General features: G+C 35.8%; 1 protein-coding gene across 1 annotated transcript; it reads left to right on the plus strand.

Annotated features, from left to right (window-relative positions):
• Window positions 1–241: 241 nt before the first annotated feature.
• Window positions 242–23,548, plus strand: LOC113669005 (MMS19 nucleotide excision repair protein homolog). Its single transcript, XM_089197349.1, has 37 exons — window positions 242–333; window positions 402–450; window positions 1,213–1,316; window positions 2,255–2,340; window positions 2,894–2,968; window positions 3,738–3,807; window positions 4,125–4,186; window positions 5,057–5,120; window positions 5,879–5,940; window positions 6,600–6,686; window positions 7,157–7,231; window positions 7,577–7,654; window positions 7,738–7,767; window positions 8,351–8,407; window positions 8,588–8,636; window positions 9,379–9,459; window positions 10,264–10,334; window positions 10,825–10,903; window positions 11,539–11,681; window positions 12,170–12,231; window positions 12,767–12,864; window positions 13,257–13,415; window positions 14,473–14,544; window positions 15,677–15,769; window positions 16,080–16,173; window positions 16,667–16,766; window positions 16,946–17,017; window positions 17,889–18,015; window positions 19,029–19,129; window positions 19,843–19,899; window positions 20,079–20,192; window positions 20,699–20,771; window positions 21,205–21,287; window positions 21,706–21,873; window positions 22,406–22,465; window positions 22,579–22,679; window positions 22,978–23,548. The coding sequence occupies exons 1-37, from the start codon at window positions 264–266 to the stop codon at window positions 23,003–23,005; spliced, it is 3,054 nt and encodes a 1,017-aa protein (XP_089053475.1). The 5' UTR covers window positions 242–263; the 3' UTR covers window positions 23,006–23,548.
• Window positions 23,549–24,492: the final 944 nt, after the last annotated feature.

A 24,492-nucleotide genomic window follows, 5' to 3' on the forward strand; every position in this document is an offset into this window, starting at 1 on the left:
TGAATCTTGGAGACGTCTTTCAAATTATTTTGCCCTTCGGTAAACCATTTCTGGACTATAACCCACTGAATTTTTGAATAAACCTTTTCCATATGACAAAGGTGATACTTGATAGCGTATGAAACTAATATTGTTCCTGCTAGTATAGATTACTTCCATACCTAACTTTCCTAGCCCCTTTCGCGGACTCACATGTCTGGACGTGTTGCATACCTGTAATCGGCCCAGTCGCTTCGCATTTTGTCACATGGCGATTTTCCAACATGGCGGACGCAGGTAGTGAAAACATGTTGGAAGCAAATGTTGAACAACAACTCTCAAGGATCGTGAAAGGTAAGGAAATTTTAGTGCGCATGTCTTGCTTTCCATTATTTTTGATAATCTAAATATATTTCTTGCAGATGTACGCTCCGGAAACCTCGATCTTGTTACTTTTGTGGAAAAACTTGGGTTAGTAAGCTGTTAACCTTAATTATTTTTCGAGGTTATGTAATCTTCCATACCAAGATAAAGCAACCTTTGCCAGATCGTGAATTTTTGAAATAAAAAACTCAGAATGTGCAGGATCCCTTGTTTCTCAGTTTTTAAAGAACGCTTATCACGATGCCGTCATCTTGCGCAAGTGTGCCCGAGGAAAATTCGATTTTTAAGGCGCGCAGATTTCGAAAGTATTCGAGGATTGACATGTGTTATTTTCGATATTAATATGGCCTGGTAGAGTCAATTTAATTTCAAGGCACTCAACCACTTACCAGTATTATTCGTAATGGTTACAGAACTGGGTTGAGTGCAATCATACATGACCAGACAACTGCGCGCGAGGTGGTGATCGCATTCGATCACATACAAAATTGGGCGACATAAAGTCCTGTCTTCAATGAATCAAAAGAATGACTTAATTTAATATCGAAAATAGTCATTTGTGTAATGTAATCATAAAACATAACTGGTGACTTTTAACAGTTAAGTTTTGCATTAACACATGATGAACCCAAAAGTCTGTGTCACAGCATGTGAAAATGATGTGTACTTTTTAGTTACACAACATGCAAGAGGCCTACACTTGAATGAAAATAAGATTTTACACTGTCCAATCACAAGCATGATGCATATACACTCCAATTATTGCTCAAACCAGGCTGCTGATAACCAAACACAACTAATAATTTTGTAATAGTTTTAATTTACATGTATTTGTCTATCTATGTACAGGCCACAGTTGACCAGTACTGAGGTGGATAAGAGATGTCATGGTGTGCGGTTGTTGTCTGAAGTCTTGCATCGCCTTGTTGGGTTTCGGTTTAAAGAAAAAGAAGGTTGTTACAATTTAGTCTTTAACATATGAGCTTTTTGTAAGCTCTTTGCATAAAGTTGCCTTTTACTAGTGTTGATTTTGCTCTATTAATATACAGTAGTTGGAGTGATACTGTATGTATATATAATAATTGATGTTCTGGTTGGGGTTGTTTGAAGGTTGGTTAATGCTGTCCGTCAGATTAATCTGTACCCAGTGGATGACGCTATATGTTCTGCTATCACTTATCTGCTGGTTAGCGATTCATCCATTGGATAGCGTTATCCACCCTTTATTCAACTGGGCCCTGGTCTGGCCAGACTTTTCCGAACAATGTAAAGTTCTCTCATTAACTGTACCCAAGAGAGAAGTGACTTTTGTATTCATTAAGCTATATGTGCTTTCAAGGGAGAGCTGGGTGGTTTAGAAGTAGAGCTTACTCTTTCTGTTTGGGATGAGAAGGGATTGCAATCAGAGGTAAGTCCTCTGACAGCAAATATAGAAATTATGAATTGAAATTAAGCATGAATATAGAAATGGTTTACAATCTAAACTCAGATCAGATTTTCTTGCTCCACCTGTCACAAAAATTCAAGGAAAATAGATGAGAGTGACAGAGGTGCCTATACAGTCTATGGGAATAGCATGTGGCCATGTTCACTGAGAGCACTACCATCCTCCCATCAGACACTGTTGCATGAAGGATCTTAGTTTGAAAATCAAAAATATTTAGCCAAAGGGAGGAGGAATAACAGCTTGGTAAAAGTTCGTGTGGGCGGGAACACTAGTGATAAGAACTGACATCAAATAGAGCACTGTAAAACTTAATTCTTGAGGCATGAGAGAATTCAGGGACCATCTTGCCACAGGCCAGCATTGCCACCTGCATTACATTCAGGCATACTATCTAACAATGAATCTCATGAGTTAATTAAGTTTCTTTCTGTTTCTTTTTTTCAGTGACATTGTTTTGTGAATTTCTGTGCGATCGACTCAAGGATCACTATACCATCATCCCTCATGCCCTGTTTGGTATTCTTGCTCTGGTATGTGGATTCTGTTGATGAAATATGTTCCTCTCAAATCTCACAACCCAATAAGTTCATATACCTTTCTTAACAAACTGATCAGAAATTCTCTATGATTTTGCTGGGCTTTGCCTGTTGATGTGGTATAATTACATTAACTCTTTCCTTTATGAGATCTAGATATGAATTATTTTTACTGCTTGCCATACGTTTTATATAATTTCAGCTCTTGTTGTTTTCAGGTAATTAACTTTTTTTTTTACTACTTTTCTGCTTGAAAAGTCTCACTTTTGTGCAGATAAGTTCCATTTTTGTTGTCTACTCAATGTCTTTGTAACCTAGCTAGCATGCTCTCAGAGTTTTCAGTGCTTTTAGAGTGGCAAAGTCTTTTTGCCTCCCCCCCTCCCCCCTCCTCCCCTCCCCTCCCCCCTCCCCTCCCTCTTTCTTTTTTCAATCAGCACTTTGGTAGCAATATTATTGGCTGTGAATTCTTCACTCTATGGATGGACCATCTTTAGATAGTTATTTATGAAATGTGCTTAATAGCAATTGCTTCATTTTCTTGATTTAGATCACTAATCAAGATGTCACTGATGCAGAGTGTTTAAAACTTATTCAGACATTGTTCAAAGAAGTCCATGTCCAGGTGAGGTTTTGAATACATTTAAGGCATGGATTGATAACATGGTAGTTAGGTTCATTGTCACTTGCTGCCCCTTTGATGTCCATTAAAAATTTAAGGAAGCTATACTGGAAGATTTTAGAATCTTTTTCTGGCATCAATTTAGATGACAATTTATTTCATGTCAGTTTGTGTTCCTCATCTAAAGAGGGGCAATACTGATTGAATTTGAAATGAACAATGCTTCTGAAGATACCCCTGTGACAAAAATTGTCAAAATACCTGTACCTCTTAGTCTAGGAAATCTCACTTAATTTATCACTTGAAGCCATTTAATATTATTGTGACATATTTCATATGCATCACTAGGTATGCAGCCCTTTAGGGCTTACATGTTTAGGGTTGTATGACCTGTACTGAGTAGGCAGCTGAATTGAATTATACTTGTGAACCAAGCATGGCATATTGCTTCCCAACACGCACTTGTATAGCTTACCCCAGACTTCCCCCTAAAAAACTTGGAATTTGAAACTCCCTTAGTTTTGATTTCTAGCATTCTTGGACATAAATGAAGGACTTTTTTTCAAGCCACTGATGTAAGAATCAGTTCAGAAATTTGTATTTTCTGTCTTTGATCACAATTCAGAAATTAGGCAATGCAAAATGGTCTGGTGGTCTGCAGGTTTTGCACTTACCATTTTCATAATGGTAACCCTGCATGTTTGTGGCTTAATACCATTTTTCATGGGCATTTTCTATGAGAAATTGAACCAAAATCTGCTTTAATTTCCAGTCTCTTCTAAAGGAAGGAAGACTGACTGCATTCAATCTGTTCACAGTTGTGTTAAATAAACATCTTCAAGGTAAGCTTTTTATCCTTAAGTTTAAGTCCCTGCTCCAATAGAATGTAACTAGTAATGTAGTGTTCAGAATTGTTATTCCAACAACCAGTATTAAGTAAATGATAAAAGACAGCCAATCAAAACTGACTTTTCCATAATATGGATTCCCACTGTTCCATATTTTACACAATATGTGATGAATTATGGACATAAACTTTCTTACAGTGATACTTTACTGTATTTGGAGTTAACACTTTGGCTGATGAAGTTGATGTTGTTGTTTTTTTGATCCAACTTACATTAAACTCACATTGTTCACTGTGTGTCCTTAATCACAGCTCTAAAAAGTATTGGAAATGATTTTGTATTTGGTTTCATCCAAGCTATGGACGGAGAAAAGGTCAGTAGAGAAATTTTCATTCTGTGTTGGTTGGGCTAAACCCTTTAACTCCCATGAGTGACCAAGACAGAATTTCTCCTTACAATATCAATCGAATATCAAACAGATAAGTGATGAGAACAAAGAAAAATATCAATTTGGCGATAATTAGTTGATCCAATACTCAATTCTCTGAACCAACATTATAAGAATTGTATGATTGACTGTCAGAAGAATTACAAATTTGGTCTGGGAGTTAAAGGGTTAAGAACCTGTTGCATTCATGACTACCTTAGAACAAAGAAATTGAAGAAGTCATATGAGTGATAAAGCCAGCAAAAATAATAGGGAAAAATCTAAGGAAAACTTCACAGGTTCTTATCTTTAGGTAAAGCCAAGTCCCTTATCTTCTCTGCAGAGTTTAGAAGGAAGATGTTGGAAGAAAATGGTTCATTTGAATATGCCTCATAATAGACTTTAAGTTATCATTGAAGTTACTTTAAGTAATAGGGCACATAACATGAAGAACCACTTTGAGTGAAATGTTGGAAAACTTTCTGATAAGCAATAAGAAAAGATGTTTCAAGGTGGATTTATCAAAATAATTTACTTTGGAATTTACTTTAAACAAGTTTTGGTTTCATTTATATTTACAATGATGTGGTTACTTTCCAAGGTAAATTCCTTTTTTTTTTCTTTCTGTTTTTCAATTTATTGGTAAGCTTTCTAGGATAAGTTTATTTTCAGTATATTTTACAAATTATGTAAATTGAAAAAACAGGAAAGCAAGAAGACTTAGCTATAAGCTGTAACATTTATAATTATATCAATTGTAGTATTAAACTCATCAAATTTCTTGTACATTATGAAATTTGTTTCAATTTGTCACAGGACCCAAAAAATTTGCTCCTGGTCTTTGAGCTGGTCAGAGTCATCATCAGCAAGTTTTCAATAGGTAAACATCACTGTATGGTTCTTAGTGATTGGTTTATTACCCTTGCAATACAAATTTGGCTGAGCTGGTTTTGGTAGAAACCTTCCTTTTCCCCTAATCCTTGTCTTAAAAAAAAAAAGCGGCTAAATACTTTTTGAAATGATGAGAAGAAATCTGTCAGATTTGTTTGCATCCCTTTCTTTCTAACTTTATAAGAACCTTCTTGAATTACTGAAAATGGTCTGATATATTGTGTTGAGATCAATGAAGACTTGTCTAGATTGTGTAAAAAATTTTTTATCTTCTGGAGACAAGTCTTTATTAGAGATTCTTGCAATGTCCAGCTGTAATTGGCAAACTATTTGGGAAGTCTGGTGAAATGCTAGGGGGGTACCCTTGGGATAGATCAGCATCCCATCCAGGGGGGAGAGGGAAGTAGTAATACTCCTAGTCACTTCATGCTACTTGGATGCTGGTATAACCTCTGGATGGGTGGGCCACCAGGCTCGAGTGCAGACTTTGCTTTTTCCAGCCCTTAATTGGGTCCTGTTAGAAAAATTGTGACAATTTCACAGTAATGATAGATGGCAGATGAAGAATAGTACACATCTCAACCAATCAGTGGCCAACTTTGAAATATATTTTCCACGGTTGATAATAAGTTGCAACTTTATGATATGCAATCGTCTTATTACATAATTGTTATACATAATAACATAACTGAAATGATATAATTGTAGATTAAACATGGTGTTCTGATATTGTATGAATAATTTCAGATTTATTTGCCGAGGATCTGTTTGAAGTGACATCTTGTTATTTCCCAATTGATTTCACCCCAGTAAGTATCCTTTATAACCTGCTAATCTATTTGATTTTGATCCAAATTTCCTGGACATAAACATGGTAAACCTGTGCCTTTTTAGCTTTGGACAAGACAGCATACTCTGACACACAGCACACATACTTAACTCTAACTGTTGGCAAACTATAAGATGAAGAGAACTTGAGGTAAAAAAGATCATCACCATACATGTCAAATTACATTCAATTCCCATCTTTTTCAAACTAAATGCATGCTGTACTGTACATTATAGTTTTGATTCTTTGCCTGTTTGGATTCAATTGTTTGGAGATTTCTTGTGGTAAACTGGATGAAATCAATGGATATGGCATCAAATTTTCATTATAAGTGATATGTTTCAAAGCTCAAAAGAAAGCCAAACTGTTGAGTGGCAATCGTAGTGGATCCATTATTTATGATATTTTAAAAGTTGCATAATGTATTGAAAATTCAATTCACATGTTTTTAGTTAAGATACAGCTCATACTGAGGTTGTAAAAAAATTTTTTTCAGAGTTTCTCCAACCAGTCAATGATAAACTTTCTTGTTATTGTAAACATCATTTTTTTATTCACAAGAAGTATTAATTAAGCACGAATTTTGGTTGTAGTGGGTAAAGAGGATAGCAAATAACACTTTACACATAATCTTCTCAGCCGTCAGATGATCCATACGGAATCAAAAAAGATGATTTGGTGATGAGTTTGCGTAAGTGTCTTGCTGCTACAAATCAGTTTGCCCCGGTGAGTTCATGTTATTTGAACATTTCAGTTAGTTGTGTATAATAATTTGACAGTGAATTCAGCAGGTAACGATGTGCTCGTCTGGAAACAAGTGGACAACTAGATATGATGGAATAGTGTCACATCAAATGATTTAGGGTTACGTGTGCTATAAAATCTTTTTTGATATCCAAACTTGTTCAAAGAATTGAACTGGTAGGCTCTACACATTGACAGGGTCAGATTTGACAGAAGTTGGATGGTTCAGCCTCTCAGTTCTGACAAATGGAGAGTAGTCTTGGACTCTGATATGATTTAGGTCAATTAAGGCAACATTTGATATATACAAACTACTGCAGAACTACTTAAATGCTGCAATTGATATTTAACATCTTTCAAACCTGTATCAAGTTTGTTACAACTTGTCTGATGTACTGACAGTAGTAAGAAGTACAAAAGGTGAAATAATTTATATCTTAATTGCGCAATAGTTCTGCTTTCCACTTCTTATGGAGAAGCTATCATCTGACATCACTGATGCCAAGATTGACTCCTTATTGACCCTGGTAAGTCTCTCATTCTGTCACACAACCTGAAATAATCTCACTGTACTCATTTTGATTTGTATTTTGTGGTGTAAATCGGTTATGTTTTTTAACCCTGAACACCCTAACATCCAAATGCATATTCTCTATAGTGTTCTGTATACATTTCCCAAGGAACTGTCAAGAGAATTTGTTTAATAATCAAGAGCTTCTTTAGTTGTTGATTATTTTCTTTATTCTCATGACCTTAATGTTTGATCCAGGAGTGACACTATAAGGAGAAATTAGATGTGGAGTCACTCTTTGGGGTTAAAGGGTTCAATGAATGTCTAAACCATTAACTCACCATTTTTTTCAATCTCATAGTCATCTTGCTTGGAAGAGTATCATAGCAATTATTTGGTTGAGCACTTGGAGCCTCTTTGGACAAGTATTAAAAGTGCAGTAAGTTTTTTAGATATGTCTTTTCAATGGTTACATTTTGGACAATTAGTTAAAATTTAATGTCTTCTTTTTTTGCTAACCAGGTTTTCCATGTGGGAAATCCTGTGTTAGAGGTAAGTTTAAACATACCATGTATGTATTGATGTTATTACTGTACAGACCTTGGGATTAAAATATTATTTATCAGTTTTGTTGTAATGTGTTAACCCTTTACACCCTAGCATCAGTATGCACATTCTCCATACTGTTCTCTTTACATTTCCTAAGGCACTGTCAAGGAGAATTTGTTCAACAATCAAGAGCTTCTTTAGTTGTTGATCATATCCTTTATTCTCATGACCTTCATGTACAATTCAGGGGTGATATTGTATGGAGAAATTAGATGCTAGTCCCTCTTAGGGGTTAAAGGGTTTATGACACTTTACATCTTTCATATAATCTGCTTGCACTTATTCAGCTTGTTTTTTGACCAAATGGGGGCCTTGGTGTAAAATCAGGCTAGTAAGTAGGATTTAAGGACTTTCACTGTTGAAACTAGAGACTGAAACAGTGACATGAAAATTGAGAAGGACTGACTATTATGACAACTTCTTCAACTTCTTTATAATCTTGCACCATTTACATTATGCACTCTGTCAGTTACATTTATTTATTCACTCCTTTAGTAATGTTTTCAGTATCTCAATAACTTTGTAGGATGCTGCTCTGGCTGCAGTGACAAGCATTGTTAAAAACCTCTGTGGATCTATGGATGTAAGTCAATTTTTTTTTCTAAAAGACATTTTAATCTTTTGAATTCTTTCTTCATTACTTGTAGAAATTACAACAAATTGAAATTTGGAACTGTATGATAAAATCACTTACAGTGCATCACTTTTATTGCATATTGTCTTGGTTTGTTACTTTGATTATTAATTCAAGGCTTTTCTGCAGGAAAATACTAAGGAGAAATATGATGAGTTTCTAGAAATTATTCACAAGGGTAAGTCTCCCAAAGAAAAATATTACAGTAACTTAACAGTAAGATACTCAGAGTGTCATAAATGATAAACTATAGGGCAGTTATGATAGTTGATATTTGTTAATCTCAAAGGTCAATGATTGTTTTAATGTATAGCACTTAAGTTGACAGACTGTATTACTTAAAAATGATGTATAAAAGAATTTCAAATGTACAAAAAGAGGTGTTAGAAAATTACAAACATCAAAAAAATAAGTGTGAAAAAAAATTGAAAACATATTGTTGGAAATAAATCTAGTGAAAATCTTGCTTCACAACGCTTGTTTGTGGTTAGTATTTTCTTGCAAAAAAAATTCATATCTGGCCTTCTTGTGAATAAGAAGAACTTTAGGATGCTCTTGTTTGGAATTCCCAGGTGTTACTTGTAAACTTTTTTTTTTTTTCAGTTCAGTTAATACAAACCTGCAAAACATTTTTAAAAGTTTCATATGGTATTTTTAAAGTGCCTGAGGGTTAATAGGAACTTAAATTTTTAGCCCTAGAATGTAAGGTTGAGGAAATTAGATAACTTACCACTGACTGCCATGAAATCAAACCTTTATGGTATACACTTCGGGGAATTAAAGCACAATTAAAATTTGACAAATCGAAATGAGGGGTATTAAGACACTGAAAGAGGTGACAATGTTGTTGAAAGGGGCTTTCAAGAGAGCTTCTTTAAGAAAGAAAGAAATCATGAATTGAATTACAATTTTCATCTCAGATTGTGGTCATCTGACTGGTAGTGACGTTAAGCTGATGAGGCAGTGTGGAAGAATTTTACAGGCTGTGGCTCTAGCAACAGGTATTTAACCCTTTAACTACCAGAATTGATTACCATGTAACTTCTCCCTATAGTATTCCTACATCATGCAGCAAACTGGTAGTGAGAATACTCAAACTCATCAAGTTACAACCTTGATTGAACAAACACCAAATTCTCGCAACCAATTTACAAGGAAATGTGTAGTAACTAGAGAGATGAATTGCCGATCTGATTTAGGAAATGAAAGGGTTAACTTAAGTGGGAAGGAAAAAACTCTTCCAACAGAACCTCTAACGAGTTTAAGATGTTACAAACAAGCCTTGTTACTCAATTTGCACCAATGAGGACTCGTGTTAATTAACATTAGGAGTGTGGTGATTTTTTTTAGCTCTTTACAAATTGAAGGTACAATGTAAATGGAAAAATTTTTGCTGAAAACACAATAATTATGAACAAGAACACAATATTCTGATATGTGTAGAGGTACATTGCTATTCTGCACAATAAGGTATAGCTTGGTCCAAACTTTGAAGAATTGAAATGGCAAGTGCTTGTTGTCACCTCTGCTATCAATCCTAGGCGACCTGACAAGAACATACTCTGGTAATGGCAGAAAGTTGAAGTTAGGAATCATTGTTTACACCTGTAAAAATAATTCATACTTATTTTAATTTGAATGAAATCACAAAAGTTTCCATTTTTTGCCAGAAATAAAAGCTGGATCAATTAGGATCAAAGAAAAATTTTTTTCAAATTGTAGAGAGAATTTGGAAGTGTTACACTAAAACTGCTTTGACCAGAAGTAAATTTGACATATTCATTTAGTGTTATGTTCTTTTTCAGAGCCTGCTTGCCACAGAATTATTGATTGGACCTTTCCTCTGTTGCTGGAACAACTTGCACAGGACATTGAGGTAAGTGAAGTGGAATTTACAGTAGTCCATGTTTATGTATTTGGTGTCTTAAGCAGTGAATGTTTACGCTTGACTTAGTTTGAGGCATCTTTGTTGGGTCTCCTGAAAATGGGGAAACTGCATTAAAAGAGCTGTTCACAGTTAACTAGATAATAGTACGCTCTAACATATTTATTTTCCAAGGCTAGGTATTTGAGGTTTTTTTCAGGTCCAGTCTTTGAGAATGTGTTTGTTGTAGTTTAAAAAGATTTGATTTAAAAGGCATTTCAAATTTGAATGATTTGGATCTTCCCTTGTATGAATACTTTGGTGAATTACTAAGACAAATGGAGAGAATGCATGAAATTAGTTAAACTTCCTTTTGTGGGGGCCTAAATTACATTTCAAATTACTGTAATATGTTTTTTTATTATTATTAGTGTTGCTTATTGTTCTTCCCAAATGTGAAAACTAAATGTTCTTTTTTACTGTTTTTATTTTATAATTTTAGGTATCTCACAAAAAGAACTTTATTCACATAATTACAAATCTTCTTAGAGCTGCCAAAACCTTTCACAGACATCCTGCTGGTAAGTGTGAGATGTGAATAAGAGACTGTCAAAAATTTTGGTAATAATAATTTTGTTGCATTTGATGGGATTTTATTCTAGCAAGGTCATCACATTGATCAAAATTAGGTTGTCATCCATTTATTTTCTTGTTTTAAAACTTTTTAAAACTAATTGTTTAATATGCAATTCCCTTTGTCTGGCATTGGCTATTGTGATACGATAAAGACAACTCAGATTATAACAGTCTACAGTAGTTCATTATTATAATCTGAACCACAACAATGATGTGGTGTCTTTGAATGATGTTATACAGGTAATTTAAAGAAATTGTGTGATAAATTTGTCTCTGGTATAATATTTAACATCTAGTTTTTCTCTTAAGTTTTCATATACTATGCACAGATGTTTTGACAAATGGAAATTTATTAAATCATGCTTTTAAGGAATCTTTTTTAGCTTGTGAAATAGTCATATGTGCAGTCATTCTTTGCATTATCACACAATGCTCCCCAAGTGTAACTCCTGCAAAAGAAACAACTAGTGAGGGGAATTGATATTTTTGAATTGGCAAAAGTATGGCAGTAATGTTTTGGAACTGTTTAAAATCCATGAACATTGAGAGATGATATCTGATTCATTTTTTTAATTTCCAGACAGCCCATTGATCAAATACAAGGAGGCAGTGTCTACTACATTATTTTCTTTCCTGGCAAACTGGAGCTCCACTTTATGTAGTGTAACAGTGGAGTGTTTCATGGTTCTTGTTGAATTAGCAGGACTTTTGACAGAAAAAGAGGCAAGTTCAGGACAAAACACTAGAGGATACAACCATCAAACTAATCAATGGTTCTTTCCTACTTCCTCATATATAATGTTTATTACATATAAAAGAGTTGGGTTAAACAGAAAATGCTTTATGCATACTTCTCACAAAAAAAAAATATTCACAATATGATGGATGATAAATTGCTTGTTCAAACCCTGCCTCTTTCACTAAATGCATTTACTCAGCATTTTGGATCAGAGCCATTTATTGTGATTCTTAGCCAATTCACCAATAACTTATTGTCCACAAGACTGAAAGTATCCACCTTATTAAAATGGAACCTTGAAAGAATTGTTGCCACGGGGAATAAAAACCAAAAGGGAAGAATATGAGAGAAATGACTAGCAATGGTGGAGAATATTATGAATGGATTGCAAACAGCAATATTAAAATGGAGAGACCCTGATAGTCTCAGCCTTTAAGGTTTAATCTGTGAATAATTTCTTTACATCTGACAGGTGCAGTTGCTTGTTGAGCATGTTACATCCATAGTACTTGGGAGCAAGGAAGCTTCTCTGAGGTATTTTTTTTTCTCCAAAATATATGATAATCCAGTGATTTGCAGCATTTCCTCTATTACAACTGGAGGGCTTTATTGTTATTCTTTTACATGCATGAAAATAGCCTTTCCTGGCCCTCATGAAATGACAAATTGGCTAAATTGACATCCAATAATTATCAATGTGCCCATAAGAAGATCAATAAGCATACCCACCTTTACGAAAGAAGTATATGAAATTGAGGCAATGAGTTATGTAGCCCTAAAACTTTTTCTGTTGATTGTAAATTCGTTTTATAAAAAAAGTGTTATTCATTTTTTTCATGAGCATAAGACAAAGAAAGAAAAATTGAGTCCCCTAAAAGGAATCAAACCTAAGAGCATCACTACAATCCTCAACCACTGAGCTCCAAGGTTCATTTTTACTTTGGGTTAAGCAAAGCCACCAAGTATGGGCTCTGATTATGAAGAGCATTTAAAAATGCCTTGCCTCCTGCCTTCCAATTATTCATTTGGTTTTATGAACTGTAGAAATATCTTTCTCTCTTGTTTTCAGCCATATTAGCTCTGCTGCATTGTCACAGTTATCCAGGAATTATCCTGCCATCATCATTTCCACTGTGCTACCCCTGCTGGAGATGCATCTTAAAACAGGTAATGTTCCAAAACTAAATTTTGTTATTGACAGAAACTGCAATTAATCCCAAAGTTATTGAGTACATGTCTGCAAAAGGAAGGGTGAAGTAATTACCTTAATGACAGCTACTGTTACATTACAGAGAAAACTTATCACCTATAGCTTCCTTAGGATTTTAAGAGAGACTGTGAAAAGCACAGATTTACTGCTTTTTAGGGGTGGAATTTTTAGTCAAATTAAGAAGTGCGTTTATCAGTTTATCAGAGGCTTTGGTTACCACAACTACTATCCCCTGTTTCATGTGGGAAGTCAAGTAATTTGGAATTTGGAGGATCTAGAAGTCTATCAGATGTCAGTTACCACATTTTTCATGCATCCTTTCAAACAAATGCTTATTATTCTTTGTTAGAGGAAGGGTCAGCTATGGATATTGACAACAATCAATCCCTGACCACCCCTGTCAGTCACCAGTGTGTCCTTAATACTCTGGGTGCTTTGTGCATGGATGAGTCAATCATTCATGAAGTAATCCCACGGTTTATTGAACATGTGCAGTGCTTGTGTAATGGTGAGTGTCTGGAAAAAGATATTTTACCTGCATGCCACATTGATTAAATCAGACTTGGTGCCCTTGCTTTGGCCTAATGCATCAATCAATTTTTTGCTTCAACATCTCCCTCCCTTCACAGACCCATCAGGCATTTGAGCTTTTGAAGATTGGTTCGTTCAAATTCCTGTCCCTCTTGGCCTAAATTACATTCAAATGCTGTACCCAATTGCTGAATTAAATGGTGAGATACCCCTTCCAAAGAACAAATGTATTAAATTTATTCTTCCATATTGAAGAAAACAGCACTTCTATTCCACTTGAAGAAATTAATACTTCCAGTTCAAATTCCTCAGCTCTGGGAAGGCCTTTTGTGTCAAATTTCCCACACCCAAGGAATAGACAATGGTCAAATGCCCAGGGTCACCTGGGTGAGGATGTTGAAGCTTTGAACTGATTGAGACTTTATCTGTTACAAAACAAGCTCTCTCTGAGGTCCATTTTTGTGGAATCATCTTCACTGCCTAATCAGGGATCTTGTCACTTGATACTGTCTGTCTCTCATCTGTCATAATCTACTTCCCACCTTATTTGTGACTGGACAACTTTTTAGCTTAAGGGGCAGGTGTTCTTGAACCATCCTACACCACCTTTTTTTAAAATCCTTGTCGCAATTTACTCATTTTCAAAATGTGGCCTACATTTTTCGAGTGTGTAATTGAGAATCTGTGTCTACCCTCACCTACCTCAACTATTGTTGAGGTTGTAGATTTTTGGTGAATTTATTCCTTTTTGGTAGTAGTTTTTCCTTACATACGATTATTTCATGGTGTCAGTCACCTTAAAATGTTCTCTTCAATCCCACAAATTTCCTTGTGTATCTTCTCTTAACTCCTCCTAAAGGAGATGACATTGTAATCACAGGTAGTCTCTCCTAAGAGCATTGTTTGGGACTTGAATAAAAAACTTCAAGCTTCAATAGTATTATATTTTGTGAATCAGTGCCATCAGTGTCACTCTTGCTATTGTTTCTATTGTTTTATAAGCTTATTTTAAGAGAACTTTAAACTTTCTTCAGAAATGAATTCTCACAAAGACTTTCAGTCCCAAGTTTGTGCAGTCTTTCAATGTATTTTGAATATTGTAGAAGGTATGTATTTTTTTACTTTGTTATGGTTTTGTTTAGTTATTTGTACAGGACTCAAAAGTGGCACAAAACGAGAGCTCAAAACTAGTAGTCCACTTTCAGGGGCTGCCATCTTACCCAGTTCCTACTTTTTGCCTGATATTTATTGTCTTTTCCTTTAATCTTTGATTGTCTCCCTGAGTACACATAGAAATTAAAGAAAATTATTTCATGATATCAATGTAGAAACATGGAAGATCTTCCAAAAAAAGGTAAAATGTCTCTGCGGGAGCGTCAAGGCTAGTACATGTAGAACAAGGACATATTTCAATTTTTTGTTGTAAAGCCAAAGGAACATCACAGCCAACCAGTTCACAAGGAGTATGAGAGATCAAAAAAGATAAAAAAAACCAGAATGCTTTAACCCTCTAACCCCTAAGAGAGACTAGCATCTAATTTCTCCTCACAATATCACCCCTGAATTGCACATTAAGGTCTTGAGAATTAAGGAAATGATCACCAACTAAAGAGACTCCTGATTGTTAAACAAATTCTCCTTGTCAGCACCTTAGGATATGTATAGAGAACAGTATGGAGAATATGCATACTGATGTTAGGGTGTAAAGGGTTAAGTGAGATAATGTGAGTGACCATAAGTGAGAGAATGTGAGCTGCTTTTGGTTTTAGCTTTGCATCTGATTGGCTGAAAAAGAGGTGTAAGTCTCTTTGATCAATCATGGAGTATCTGAGGGCTGTATTATCATGGATTGCTTTTGAACTACCAATTAACCCTTTAACTCCCATGAGTGATCAAGTCAGAATTTCTCCTTACCATATCAATACATTATCAACCAGATGAGTTATGAGAATAAAGAAAAATATCACTTTGGGGATAATTGCTTGGTCCAATACTAAATTCTCTAAACTATAACATTTTTGGAAGTATATGGTTGACATTAAGAAGAATGACAAATTTGATCGGGGAGTTAAAGGGATTAGGATGTTGTGGTCATTACAAAAAAAACTATTGTATTTGATCTGTTGCATTAACAAATATTTTCAACTCCATCTGACTGTAAATGGATATGATTGGTTTGGTATTTTGAAGATGTTTGTATGTAATCTGTTTGATAATAATTATTGTTTAATTTATCAGGATCAATTCAGAAGGGAATCACTTCAGCTGCATACTTCAAACAATCTCTTGTTCCTGATATCATGAAGATTGTTCTCAAATCAGCTTTGAGTGGTAATTGTTGATGCTGATATTTGAATTCCTAAAAGTTCACTGATGATGTGAAGTTGTTAGTCATGTTATCTTGTAATCACAGCCAGTGGAATCCAAAAATAGTAAAAACAAAATCTTTGATTATTTTCATTCAGCTAGAAATTCTGTTGATACTTCAAAAATTTCCACACTTTTTTTTTGTAGCAGTTGGGAATAGAAAGCCTTAATCACAGTTACATTTTCTGTGATTCAGCTGGTTGACATCAGTACTGTTCAATAGTGTGTGTTTTACAGGGTACTCTCTAACATTTATCCGTTGTTTGGCTTACAGATTCTAAGGAGAGAACTACTGGAGCCATTTCAAAGGATGTTTTAGACATCATTGCTGCCATTTTAAGGACTGTGACTAGTAACTTGGACATCGAGTAGGTTTTCATTACAGTCTCTTCTTCTATCTTCTCTTCCTTTTCAGTAGATACTACTCCTAACTTGTTCAGTTTTACATAGTCGCAATTTTACACTCAACATGCTTGAGATGAGAGTTGTTCCAAAGTCTTGCACACCTGCATTAAAATGGTTTGATTACTGCGGTTTTTTGTGCGTCATTTGAAATAGAAGTGATGATGTATGAACCCAAATCAAAGAAACTAAATGAATTTTTTTGCTCTCCAGTTGTCAAGGGTTGTGAAGTATTGCACTTTAAAATTTGAATTAAATACTCCTCCATTGATGCGATGCGTATGAAAAAAGTAATTAATTTATACAAACTTTCCCCTCACACAGAGGGGCTCAATAGAGCTGATTTAGATTGACTAGTACTTTCAATTTTGCCTTTATCATTTGTTATTGTTGTTGATGTTGTTATTGACATCATCTTGTTCTGTGATTTTGTCTTCTCAATTTGTTTATTTTTCACAGAGCGGCGCGTAATCTTCTCGAAGATTTTGTTGGGATATATCTGGATGGAAACTCCTCCTTTCTTCAAGCAACAGTTGATAAAAAATGTTTGCAATTTGAGGTAAACAGTTCTTTCATGTTATCAATATGTAAACATGAGATTTGTACATTCATTATGTGGAAAGCAATCTGCGTAGGCTACATTTATATATAAGTTATATATATATATATATACATATATATATATGTATATATATATATATATATATAATTTAATTTTTTTTATTTATTTATTTTCAGTCCACATCACCATGGGAACAAACTCAACTTGTATCACTGCTAACAGCCACCTTATGCTCTGCAAGACGGGAGGTTGGTTAGCTTTACATCACTCTATCGCAGTCTTGTGCAACGCAAATTTCAATTCAGTGTTGTATGTTATCTGGGCCAGCATTATTTACCCCATCCTCCTAGCTAACACGGTCCACAATGATAACATTTCAATAACTGAAGTGTTTAGTCTCTCTTAAGTGTTTCCGATTATTATTATCGTTATTACTTTAATTGTAATTATTATATACCACACAAGTAAAAAGTGCTTTTCGTGCGCGCCGATTGGCTAGTTCGGAAGTGAATAGCAAGTACTGCTCACCTCCGAGCAGCCAAAGAGACAAAACCACGCGTTAAGACCTAAATTTCCGACACCACTTTCCGGTATATTGAGATAAATAAACTAAATTTTTGGTATCTGTGTGGTATATACTAAAACAAGTTTTCACCCAGTGTCAGTTTAAGTGGAGGATATTTACCGAGCCGCTTTGCAGCTCGGTAAATATACACCACTATTCACCTCCACTTTGGTGAGTAGTTGTTGATTATCGCTACTACTAATGTTATTTTTGCTATTCTTCTTCTTATTATTGTTATTATTAATTATTATTATTTGTTATTATTAAGGAGGTATTGTCATTAGTATTATTAAAACCAATCATGTCCTTGTTACTTAGGGCTGTTTACGTGCGTTGGCTTTTGCGTTTTCATTGGCTCCTTGGAATGCTTCCCTTCATTTTGATTGGCTTTTATGATTATTTTGGATTCAGTCTTACGGAAATTTTAAAGAGCTAGAATGCTGGTTAATGCAATAACAACCAACCCGAGCTCTTTACTTAACCGTGCACTAGTTTTGAATCAGCTCTCGTAAGTGTTTTGATGGTAGCACAAAAGTTTTTGTTTATATTATCAGGTTACCGTCCCACGACATTCAGAACTCATTCCCAGGCTTCAGCAAATAGCATGCCATTGTGATTATAGCAGAAGTGCAGAGAGTGGGGCTCAGTGCCTTGCCGGGATTATTAACAAGTTGCCTGAAGGTACAGTGAGTTTGGTTATGTTATGAATACTTACCACGGTGATGAACAATCAATCTGTTTCATGTTCGTTATTGTTTGTGGGCCGATTAAGCCTTCTCAAAAGATTCCTTATTGCTGCCTTTTGTTTTCAATGGATGAGCGTACTAGCTAGAGATCAAACAAACGTGTGACTAACAGATTGTACACAGGAAAGAAACATTAAGGAAAATTATAAAATTAAACAACGGAAGAAGAAAAGGAGGGGAAAAAAGGAATGATAGGATGATTGAACTAAACATGAACGCCCAAACAAGCGAATGAAAGATAGAATCAGAACTAATGATGTGTACTTTTTACAGCCAGGTCTTACTCTTTTTAGGCGACTGATACGCAAAATTGCAATTGCTTGATTCTCCACCAATGATATTGTGAGCTCTGGGATACACGACATTTATTATTTACTATGCATTGTCTACCCTATGTTAATTTGTTTTATTAACTGGGTTGATGATATAAATTGGCCACCGTATAGAGTTTTTAAGCTGACGTCTCGAGCGTTAGCCCTTCGTCTTCCCTTCGTCATCCCTTCGTCACCCCTTCGTCACCCCTTCGTCAGCCCTTCGTCAGCCCTTCGTCAGCCCTTCGTTAGCCCTTCGTCATCCCTTCGTCGGCCCTTCGTCATCCCTTCGTCAGCCCTTCGTCATCACTTCGTCATCCCTTCGTCATCCCTTCGTCAGCCCTTCGTCAGCCCTTCGTTAGCCCCTCTACCACAATTTAGTTCTCTCTCTTTTCCCTTTTACTGTGGATTCTAGTAGCTGGGTAATGAGTTATTGTACTGAATAAGCCAGTAATCCAATTGTAACTAAATGCAGGAGGTATCTGATTCAAACAATAAACCGCAAATTTCAACAAAATACCTCTGCGGGAGGTGCTTTTGTTCAATGAACTCCCCCTTTCCGCCCACCCTTCCCTGTAACTGCACCACCCCCAGTCCCTACTCATTGTAGTTATCTACTTTTGTTAACGAACTTCAGGTGATGAATTAACCTCGGTAGTAAATGGATTGGTGAGCAAGATATGGCAAGTCAGTGAAAAAGAGGGTTCACTGAAACGAGCCACCATAACTTGGCTCTGGGTATGATGTGATAATGTTTTATGTAAATACAACTTAAATAAGTGATTAAACATAAATACGGATTGGGTATTCATATGTCAAAATTACTGCAGAAAGTTATTGGAGGGATGCAAATTACAGATTTCCCTGTCATTAAGGAGAGTTAGAGACAAATTTCCAGATTTTAACGGTCAAGGTAGCTGGAGGTCTCACAAGAGGAAAAACAAACTATCTTATTTTTTGGTCATCAAATAGGTTTGAATTCTTCGCTCGTAAGATCTTTATTCTAACTTCAGTCTTTCCGCGGATGTCTATATGTCTCTTTGTTGGTTACTGCTGAGAGATTCTTGATACAGTCAAACAATGTCCCTTAAGGTACTATTTTCTTGCTTGTCATTAGCATGACCTGTTTGCCGATGGTGTTTAAAGACTGATGAGAGAATTAAATTATGATCAATCCTGAAGAATGAAACCAGCGCTCCAAATTCCAATTCAACCCAAGAAAACAGTAATCAAAGAGCTATGTAATGGATGTGGCACTGCTAAATTTCAATTTATATATGTTTGTCCTGTTATTTTTTTCCTAAAGTTTATTTCAGCCTATTTTGTGATGTTACTTAAGCCCATAAACACAGTCAGTTTAGCCAAACTCATGACCACTGAAACCGAGCTTGTAAAATAACTATATGGTGCCATCTGATTCTGTTTTTGTTAATGGAGATTCTTCTTTGCAGTTGACAAAAGCCTTAGTCATTCGGTCGCATCCATTGGCGCCTTTATTTATTGATAAGGTTAGTTGAGTATTTTTTATATTAAAAACGTCTTTGCATCTCGTTTTAATTTACCACTACATGTTGCCTTTTTTCATGTTATCTTGAAAGAAATCTTTTCGCCTTTGTTTAAGAGTCAGAGGCTAGCTTTCATGACTAAACTTGTTTAATGTCCCATTCACACCTTTGTTTTTCGGCAGATTTTGAGCCTATTGGTCGATAAAAATGTCGGACGTGCAGCAGGAGATGGTTTTTACATCATCATGGCGGACTATGAAGAGGTTATGAACATTAAAATGCACGTGAATTACAGGGTAAGCATCTGACTTATGTATTGTCAAACAAAATATTCTTTAGGTTAGGTATGAACTTTTATTTCACTCAATTCTAAGAGAAATTGAGTTATCAGTTTAGTGTGTTATTTATTTTGTGTGAAATTCCCCTAAACTTCAAGGTACACAAATGTCTAACAACGCACAACAATATTTCCGCAACCATATTATCGACCGTGCAAACTTGAATGCTCCAAATATTACGGAAATGTATTATACCACAGCCAATCACATTGGAGGGCTTGGCCCTTGCCTCCTTTGTAAATGTTTCAAGAGTAGTGAGATCACCTTGGTGAAAAAGAAAGTCCACCTTATAATTTTATTGGCCTCTGTGTAGAGATTACACGACGAAAGGAAAATAGTGCAAGGTAATAGGAGGATATTCTTGACCTCGGAATAAGAAGTAGCTCTGTCTATGAAAATTCATTGGGAGAATTTTGGGATTTCCTATGCCTAATGATCAACCTGTTTGTTTTCGCGGTCAACAGATGATGTATCGTCAACGGCTTTTTATGGAGACGTCTCCCAAGTTGATAGGAGGATTTCACTCTGCAAAACCAGGTGAGATTGGAGATATAAATCTTAAGAAGTATTCAACTGAATGTGGATGCTCTGGAGACTTCTACAAGAGTGATTTAATGAAGATGTCAATGCATGTAAACTAATATTTTTTAACATGTAAGTGCTGATCAAATTTCTCTTATCTAAAATAGCACTGTTGTTCAGCGACGTCTTTTATCACTCTCTGGTTCATTTGAATTTCGTTCTGCTTTTTCTTTGGGTTTAGCATCATTTCGCCATCGATATAAGATTAAGGCAGCAACGGCTTAAAGGAGCGAGGGGAGTTGTAAGTCCTGTCGGTTAGGGTCGGTGATTTGGAATTAAAGATTGAAAAGGAAAAGAACCTTTTACGTTGTAAGTTTAATTTGTTCTTTCCATAACATATTTCAAGATGCACTTTTCCTTCTCTCCTTGTTTTGGTTTATTTGTGTAGAATTCAAGCATCATTACCTCTGCGCTTTGTCTCATCTGTTACAGTGGATACCTAAACAGGTTCTGCTCAGTGAAGTGCCGAACGTGAGTAACAAGTCTTATTTGTTGAGCTTTACATTTGGAGTCATTTTCAATCGAATGTCGAAAGTAATCCGACATTGCTTTGGTTTTGTTTTACTCCTCTCTGTGATTGGCCCATAAAACTCGCGCCACTTTCTAGACCAATAAGATTCAAAACTAAAACCACTCGTAATCACCACTCCTGATTGCCCGCGTTTTCCCGCGTTTTCCCGCGCATTAGGGAATTTCCGTGTTTTTACTTTGATTTCTTATTGGCTCCGTTTGATATTTTCCTTTTTTCTGATTGGCTGTTGTGATTACTTTGGTTTTGGTCTTAAGACACTCAACCGAAAAGCACTTTAAAAAAGTAGCTTTCCTGTGGTGTTGTACTTGAGAATTACTATGGTTTACGTTACTTTTTCTTTTTTTTTGCTCGCTGCAGTTGATGCCGCTATTGGTTCAGTCCTTGTCTTGCGATGAACAGAGTTTAAAGCTGTCCACTTTGCAGACTATGTACTCACTAGTTTTGGATGCGCCAGAGATTATCAGTCGTCAAGTGACTTCACTGGTTCCCATGCTTCTGGGTTTGACAAAGTTTCAACTCTCAATGGTAATTGCGATGTTCTTCTCTCGTTTGTAGCATTTTGGTTCGTGGTCGATGGCAAGAAAGATGGGAGGTCACTGTGGCAGTGATACTCGGCGATACGGCATCTTTTGTCTTTTAACGTGTCGTTGAAAAAGGTTTTGTGGCTGACTTCTCGTGCGGGCAGGATGAAATGAATCCTGTCATCTGATAGGCTAACCAAGTGAGAAAGATGCCCACTTTGTTCCCGCTCCCGAAATAAGCTTGTTGCCAGTTTTTGTATTTCGCAACCACTAGTAATTATGTTGTCACGAGAGGAAAGTATTTTCGGCCGATTTAGTAGGAATGGTTTCTCAGGATATAGCAACTTCACTTTTTGGAGACACTCATAACAGAGGAAAACAATTGTCGGAAATTTTGATGATCTCTGCGACAACTATTTTATGTGAAGGAGGGTAGCATCGTTTTATTGATTTGAGTTTTTGACGATGGTTTTCTAATGTTGGAAAAAACTGAAACGAAATGTATTGCTTTTTTGTTGTTTTTTTTATATTAACAGAAGGTTAGAATGGAAGCTCTCAAGTGTCTTGGAGCTTTGACAACTTTACCTCACCACGTGGTAATCTTGTATTTACATTTTTGTATTTTTACATATCATTCGGCCTTCCATGTTGTGCTTTCCATAAGTCACGTTTTAACAATTTTGATTAATAATCCGTTTTCTTCTGGCAGGTCTACCCGTACAAAACCAAAGTATGTAAAGCGCTTGCTGATTCAGTCGATGATAAGAAGAGATTGGTCCGGAAGGAAGCCGTAAAATGCAGAAATGAATGGTAACGACATCATTGGAAAGCAAAATGTTTATTGATCATCAGTATAATTATTATGCTTGAGAGATGTTCTTTGTGTTTTAATCCATCTGAGAAGTGTGCCTCTTAAAATCGTCTTGTTTAACTTCTCCTGAGAAGTTTGGATCAAAATTCTCAATACCCGTTTGCTTGGCAGGGCGTTGAAATTGAAAGAGGAATTGACGATCACGTAAAGAAATGTATAGGGAACAGAAGGGAGAATGTGCATACTGATGTTAAGGTGTAGAGGTTTAATGAGTTTTCTGTTGTGTGTTTTTCTTAGGTTTCTTCTTGGAAGTTCCGCAAGATAACGCCAGCTGATTCGTGGTCAATACAATGAACAAGTGGAAGATTTTACCAGTTCTTCATACCGTTAACTCAGGGCAGTGATCAGGCCAAACTCGTCAGAGGAGGAACTGGAGATGAACTCCCAATCGATTCCATGCGTGAATTCGTAAGAACGTTCTCCACAGTTGGAACGATGTGAACTTCTTTGGTGAAAAAAATTGTGCGAGCGATAAGAGACGAAACACTTGAGTTATCAACAGATATTTATCAACTGGAATGAAAATTAATATAACTATTTACATGAGAGTAAACGGCCTGATCCGTAATTTGTCTGGGAACAAGGAAGTGGTTGAAGACGCGCAGGAAATGTTGCAAACTCTGTACTCTGTAGGAATATAGATGTCCCCAAGCATTGGTTAATAATTATTGAAAAAGAGAGTGGTAGAAATTATCAAATTATTGTTATGTAAACTTCATTTTACAGCTAAATATGATTCTGTTAAATATACTCGTACTCGATGTAAAAGGCTATTCACATTACTGAACTAAAGGAAATTCTTACAAAATGTCCCTCTTGTGTTGTCTCTGCTTTTGTCTTTCCATACGAAATACGCTACACTCAAAAACATGGCGATTCCTTTTTTAAAAAAATACCGCTCGTACAACACTTTCTCCTCCAGTTTACAGTGCTTTCCATCTCTCTAAGATTACCTTGGAGCCTGAAAGTGTGTTCCGCGACTTGATCGACAAGTCTCCAATGCCCTCCCGAAACATTTTACGAGGGGAGAAGGGGTATTACGAGATTATTTTGTCTTGTTAACTGAGTTGACAAAGTAAATTGGTCACCGTTAAGAGTTTCTAAAGCTTCTAGTCTGTAGCTTTAGAAGCTCTTACGATGGCAAATTTTAATTATCAACTTAGTTGATGAAACTGAGCCATTCATCTAGACTCACTGCAATACATTTCGTATCAGCTGATCGCAGAAGTTTTAATCCGCTTTATTCATCATTGCTTCACCTAAGCGGAGTAACCTTCAATCTGTACGTAAATACGATTATGAAAAAGCAAACAAGACTAAAAGGAAGGTCGCTTAAAATGCCATGGTTGCATACTTTTTTAGTTGTAAATTCAGTCAACCCCAGGTAGACCTCGCTGAAAAGAACATACTGCTAACAAGGACCAGAAATTACAAAGGCCGGTTAAGACTAAGTAATGCTGAAATACCGTCTTAGGTATCTATTAAATTTCACTTTATTAGTAAGGGTTATTGCGTTACTGCCGAGAGGTTTAACAACAAGTTTCCTTGTACGTTCTTAGCATGGAATTGGGGATTAATAATACACTAATAATTTAATTTAACATCGTTGTGTTAATATATCTCCATGAAACTGTCACATTAACCCTTTAAAACCCGAAGAGTGACCAACATCTAATTTCTCCATATAAATATCCTTCTGAATCGTTCACTAAGATAACGAAAATCGCGGAAATGATCAACAAGCTAAGAAGC

This window comes from Pocillopora damicornis, chromosome 2 (genome assembly GCF_964200805.1).
Source record: "Pocillopora damicornis chromosome 2, jaPocDami1.2, whole genome shotgun sequence".
Lineage (NCBI taxonomy): Eukaryota > Metazoa > Cnidaria > Anthozoa > Scleractinia > Pocilloporidae > Pocillopora > Pocillopora damicornis.

Bases quoted from the DNA above. Each gene is read 5' to 3' on its own strand.
- LOC113669005 (XM_089197349.1), top strand. From the start codon at position 264: ATGGCGGACGCAGGTAGTGAAAACATGTTGGAAGCAAATGTTGAACAA. The intron at 5,941-6,599 runs GTAAGTATCCTT...TAATCTTCTCAG, and splicing joins TCCCAATTGATTTCACCCCA to CCGTCAGATGATCCATACGG. The intron at 21,288-21,705 runs GTGAGTAACAAG...TGCTCGCTGCAG, and splicing joins TGCTCAGTGAAGTGCCGAAC to TTGATGCCGCTATTGGTTCA.